Raw genomic sequence first — 6,000 nt, 5'->3', positions numbered from 1 at the left:
GTCTAAAAAAAAAAAAAAAAAAAAGGAATAGTATGGGGATTCTAGGTTGACAGTTTTTTTCTTTGAATGTGTTTCAACTGTTATTCTGTCTTCTTGCTTGCTTTGATTCTAATGAGAAACTAATGTAATCCTGAGTTTTGTTCTTCTGTATATGACATGTATTTTTTTCCTTGAATGCTTTTAAGATTCTTTTATCATTTGTTCTGAGTAATTTGATTATGATGTATTTTGATTAGCTTTCTTCATGTTTCTTCTGCCGAGCTTCTGAAGGCAGGTCTGTGGGTAAAGATAGTGATAGAAAGATTAAAATAGTGATGGGAGCTTAGGGAAATTCTCTTTTGAATAAATCAGTGTTATCAATGAAGTAGGAAGCAAGGTCATTGTATGAGAATGAGGCTAGGAGAAGAGACATTGGCTATGAATGAAGGTATAAAACTATCATCCAGGAAAATCAATGAACAGGGACCTGTAACGAAATGTTCAAGCATCTTTAAGGTCCTACTCAACATCAGTAATCATGAATTTAAAGTCAGCATGGTTGGGTGTTTTTTTTTCAAATTCAGCTGCATGGGTGCAAGCACTTAGTAAGTGTAAAGCAGGGATGGCTAATATTGGCATTTTGCCAAGTGATTACAGCAATTGAGAGAGGGGCAGGGAGTTGAGGATGCAAGCAAGTGGATGATTATGTTGATTGTTAAATATATCTACATCAAACTTCCTCAATCAGAGTGAAAACTATTAAAGGCAGTACCTTTCCTGTAGAAGGTGTTGGGCACTTATTTGCAGATCCACACATGGGTGTATTTTAACAGCAGAAAGCTAGGGGCTGAGGGAAATTGTCTTACCAGAGCAAATAAACTGTTTTTAAATCAACTGCTTTGTAAAGTTCTTAACGTGGTCCACACAGCTCTGACTGTCCTGGATCCAGCCTATCAGGGCAGCCTCCCCTTCACATTGCTGTGAATTCCCAGCTAATTCCCACTGTTCTCTAAACTTCAGACACACCAGACGTCTTCCTGTCCCTTGCATTTTCCACATCTTTGCACATGCAGCTCCCTCTGCAGGAATGCTTTTCCCTTCCCCACTGGCCTACTCATGTCTCAGTTTTCCTCAGTAATTCAAATATTATTATAATAATACGCTAAGTATTTGATTAGAGTGCTTCCTTCTTAGCACTCATCACAATTTTAATTTTTGTCATTGATAACTGTATGCTACTATGCTGTAAGTTTCCCACCTTGTCTGCTTTTAGCCCCCCATAGAATCTAGCTCTCCCGCACATTTGTAGGTTGTAATAAACAATTTTTTTTTTTTTTTTTTTAAGACAAGGTCTTGCTTTGTCATCCAGGCTGGAGTGCAGTGGTATGACTGCGGCTCACTACAGCTTTGACCTCCTGGGCTCAATCGATCCTCACACCTCAGCCTCCTGAGTAGCTGGAACTATAGGCATGATCCCATGCCCAGCTAATTTTTTAATTTTTCGTAGAGACGGGGTCTCGCCATCTTGCCCATGCTTGTCTCAAACTCCTGGGCTTAAGCAATCCTGCTTCTGTCTCCCAAAGTGCTGGGATTACACTACTAAAGATTTTTAAACAAATGAATACAGGTGAAAGCAAATGAAGCGATACATGAAGTCTGGTGAGGCGAGCAATATATTTCTTTTGGAGAATTCTCGAGGCACTGGTTAATGCTATATGCCTATTCTTTAATAATTTGCCCCGAACCTTGCAAAGGCACTACTCCCTTGGACTCAGAACCCGAGCTAGGCTTTGAGAGGAGCCTGCGCACTTGGCTCGCCGGATATACGCAAGGGCGTGGGGCGGAGCTCTGGTAACCCAGGGAACAGCCCGGAAGCCGCTGGCTGGGTTAAGCTGTGGCGCGCTCCGCGGTTCCGGATCCTGAAGTTTTAGTTGAGGTGGCGGCGGCAGTCGGGAAACGGCAAGGCAAGTTGAGAAGATAGATCAGAGGCTTGCAGCTCGCAGTCCCAACGAGCCTTAGGGACCAGGGCTACCAAAAGGATGGGGAGAACGGTGGTGGCATCTCTCTGTTCCCTGGGATCCAGGCGCCTGGTTGGGGAATCCTTACTTCAGGAAGCGCAGCCGCGGCTCAGTGTTTTGAGAGTGCAAGTGCCTGTCAGGGTGCGTGTCTGGTTGGTTGTGCGTGGCGTCAGAGCACCTCGAGTATGCGCGTGCGCACCGCTTTCGAGAGCTTTTGCACAGAGCTGGAAATTGGGGGTACTCGATTGTAGCGTTCGAGGAGTTTGCCGGGTGGCAGGAGAGAGGCAAACTATCCAGGATGCTTTGGGACCGGGAGCGTCATTTAGATCGATGGATGTCAGAGAGGGGCTTCTGAGAAGGCTCCGCCTGTCTGAGTTTTGAGGAGTCCGTGGAAGTTAACCCGGTAAAGAAGAGAGTGAGCCTGACGGATGTTCGGAGCAGAGGGAAAAGAATGGTTGCAACTATGTGTGAGGCGAGAACTCGGTTTTAGGATTTGCGGGAGATGTGAGAGAACACTGGAAAGAAAGGTCAGCCAGGCCACATAGGGGAGAGGTCTGAATGCCAAGCTGAGTTGGATTCCTCTTGACAGTGGGGAGCCATCCGAATCCAGAGGAGGTAAGAAAAGGGTTCAGATCTATTCTCTCTCCGTGTATTTATTTATTTATTTATTTATTTATTTATTTATTTATTTATTTTTTTGAGACGGAGTCTTGCTCTGCCGCCCAGGCTGGAGTGCAGTGGCCGGCTCTCAGCTCACTGCAAGCTCCGCCTCCCGGGTTCACGCCATTCTCCTGTCTCAGCCTCCCGAGTAGCTGGGACTACAGGCGCCCGCCTCGTCGCCCGGCTAGTTTTTTGTATTTTTTAGTAGAGACGGGGTTTCACCGTATTAGCCAGGATGGTCTCGATCTCCTGACCTCATGATCCGCCCGTCTCGGCCTCCCAAAGTGCTGGGATTACAGGTTTGAGCCACCGCGCCCGGCCTCTCCGTGTATTTAGGTAGGATTGATTCAACAGTGTTTGGAAAGAGTTCTTGTTTCTCCTTAATCAGTTTTCCATACCAGTCAGAGTGGATTTACTAAGTCCAGGCATAACTATCCCGTTTAAAATTCTTCAGTGGTTTCCTATGGTCTTAGGATAGTGTTCAGATTGCTGTGGCTCAGAAGACTACAGTCTGCTCTCTGCCTTTCCTCCTCCTTTAACCTCTCACCCTCTCAGATCTTTGTTAATTGAACTGAGTTTCTCAAACTCTTCGTAAATGCATTTTCGTTTGCCTGGAATTTTCTTTCCCCTACTTCTAACTTTTATTCATATTTTAACTCTCAGTGCAAACATTTTTGGGGGTATAGAGGAGGCAGCTTTTTCTTACTGCGTAGAGTTAGTTGGGTACTTTCATGGCAGACAGAATTTACTGCCCATGCTGCCCTTTTGTTGTAAATACTTGTTTAATTGCGGTCCTCTTAGAAACTCTTAACTCTGCAAGGGCATAGACTATTCTGCTTTCTTGTTGTATCTGGTGCCTCACCCTTAGGTGGTGCTTTCAAAATATTAGTTAAATTAATAGATGGATGGTGACGTCAGTGAGTGAAGAGTGAAAGGGAGACTAATTAGAATAACGAGAGCCTGAATAAAAATATTTTTAGTAGAGATGGAGAAGAGCGGGCAGGAGAGATTTTTAGGGAAAAAGTTAATAGATTCTGTTATCTGATTCACTAAGAGATAAGGAACAGAGGTGATGCTGAGGTTTTAAATTGGAGCAACTAGAAGGATTATAATTCTGTAAATTCAGCTTAATTCAACGTATTTATCGAGTTAACCTGTTATATATCAGCAAGTAGAGATTTGGGGTATGATGATGAGCTTTATTTTGATATACGGTATTTGTGATATTTGGCAGATCTGTACAATAGGTAGTTAGAAATGAGCATTTGGTGGTTTTGTTTTGTTTTTATTTGTTTATTTTAAGAGACAGAGCCTCACTCCATCACCCAGGCTGGAGTGCAGGAGTGCCATCTTAAGTCACTGCAGCCTCCAACTCCTGGGCTCAAGCAGTCCTCCCATCTCAGCATCCTGAGTAGCTGGAACTATAGGCATTCACCGCCACTCCTGGCTAATTAAAAAAAAAATTTTTTTTTAGAGACAGGGTCTTGCTATGTTGCACAGGCTGGTCTTGAACTTCCTACCTCAAGTGATCCTCCTGCCTCAGCCTCCTGAGTTGCTGGGATTACAGATGTGAGCCACTGTGTTTCATGTTTTGTGGAAAGGTGTGAATCATTGATTTCGAACTCATTTTCACAGTTTTTTTGTGTCCATACATTCATAGCTTTGCTCAAGGGAGTAGGTGAGGTCACTGAGGGAGGATGTGAACTGCCCCTTTGTGATCAAGAAAGCAGCTCCATGAGAGCTGGCACCATATTAGACTTGTTTACTGATATCTTGGTTTATTTAGTTTACTTGTATCTCTGATGCCTAGCTGGTGCCTGGTGTGTGCTGTACTCCCCCAAATAATTGTTGAATGAAAGAGAGGGTATCTAATGGAAAGACAAGAGGGATGAGAACTGAGATAGAACTGGGTGGAGATCCTTGATTAAATTGTGTGTGTGGAGGGGGACAATAGAACCCGTGAAGAAAAGGAGAAAAGAATAGAAGAGGCCGGGCGTGGTAGCTCATGCCTGTAATCCCAGCACTTTGGGAGGCTGAGCTGGGTGGATCATAAGGTCAAGAGATCGAGACCATCCTGGCCAACATGGTGAAACCCCGTCTCTATTAAAAATACAAAAATTAGCTGGGCGGGATGGCAGGTGCCTGTAGTCCCAGTGATTCGGGAGGCTGAGGAAGGAGAATCACTTGAACCTGGGAGGCGGAGATTGCACTGAGCCGAGATCGCACCACTGCACTCCAGCCTGGGCGACGGAGCGAGACTCTGTCTCAAAAAAAAAAAAAAAAAAAAAAAAAAAAAAAAGAAGAGAAGAAAAGCAGGAGAAAGGGTGTCCTGGAAACCAAGAGAGGAGAGGGCTTCTAGGATTGGGAGTGTGCAGAGCTGGAAAGGGCCATTAGTATTTCAGTTTCTCCAAACAGGCATAGATTGTCTTGACTGTGTTAATTTTAATATTTGATTTCTTAACACTGTAAACCATCAGAATATCTCTAGTCTCACATTTGAACAATAAACTATAGCACACTTATGATCTCTGATTTCTGTAAGTGGCACAAAATTCCTTTTTTAGACCAAAACGTCTGATCCTTGGTTAAGAAAAATATGGTTACTATTACTGATGGTGTTCAAGAGAATGCTTTGCTGCTGAGTGTGGTGGCTCACGCTTGTAATCCCAGCACTTTGGGAGGCCAAGGCAGGTGGATCACGAGATCAGGAGTTCGAGACCAGCCTGACGAACATGGTGAAACCCTGTCTCTACTAAAAATACAAAAATTAGCCGGGCATGGTGGTGCATGCCTGTAATCCCAGCTACTCAGGAGGCTGAGGGAGGAAAATTGCTTGAACCCGGGAGTCGGAGGTTGCAGTGAGCTGAGATCATGTCACTGCACTCCAGCCTGGCGACAGAGCAAGACTCCAACTCAAAAAAAAAAAAAAAAAAAAAAAAACGCTTTTCAGTGCAAAGTTGGGGTCAGAGTTTTTGTAATTAATAAAACTTGGAGGTAGAACTAAGGATTAGTAAATACAGGTGCTAAAGTGTACCTTTTCATGAAGTTGGATGGCAAGAGAAGGGCAAAGATGGGATAGCAGCTTAACTATACACTGTATATCATCCTACCATACACAGGTAGTAAATTACCACAGATTTAGTGGCCTAAAACAATTACTATTTATCATTTCACAATTTCTGTGGGTTATGAGTTTGGACATGGCTTAGAGTCACTGCTTAGGGTCTTCCAAAGCTGTAATCAAGTTGTGGCCAGTCTGCATTCTCATCTGGAAGTTTACGCTTCTGAATGAGTAAAATATTCTAAATGTAACCTGAAATAATTTTTTCCCCATTTTTAAGAG

The 6,000-nt window shown here is 43.8% G+C and overlaps 1 protein-coding gene across 3 annotated transcripts in view; it reads left to right on the top strand.

The window, feature by feature from the left end:
* The first annotated feature begins 1,837 nt into the window (after positions 1-1,837).
* The window catches only part of SPICE1 (spindle and centriole associated protein 1), a 76,044-nt gene continuing 71,881 nt past the window's right edge, over positions 1,838-6,000 (top strand). The window contains exon 1 of one of the 3 annotated variants that reach the window (XM_010361025.2): positions 1,838-1,943. Coding sequence is in view for 1 of the 3 variants with exons in the window: in XM_030941138.1 (XP_030796998.1) it covers positions 2,019-2,138 (120 nt within the window). In the remaining 2 variants the exon portion in view is untranslated. The other 2 variants (XM_030941138.1, XM_010361026.2) reach the window with 2 other exon arrangements.

Source organism: Rhinopithecus roxellana, chromosome 1 (genome assembly GCF_007565055.1).
Source record: "Rhinopithecus roxellana isolate Shanxi Qingling chromosome 1, ASM756505v1, whole genome shotgun sequence".
In the NCBI taxonomy this organism is placed as follows: Eukaryota; Metazoa; Chordata; class Mammalia; order Primates; family Cercopithecidae; genus Rhinopithecus; species Rhinopithecus roxellana.
This window is presented reverse-complemented; position numbering and strand designations above follow the sequence as displayed.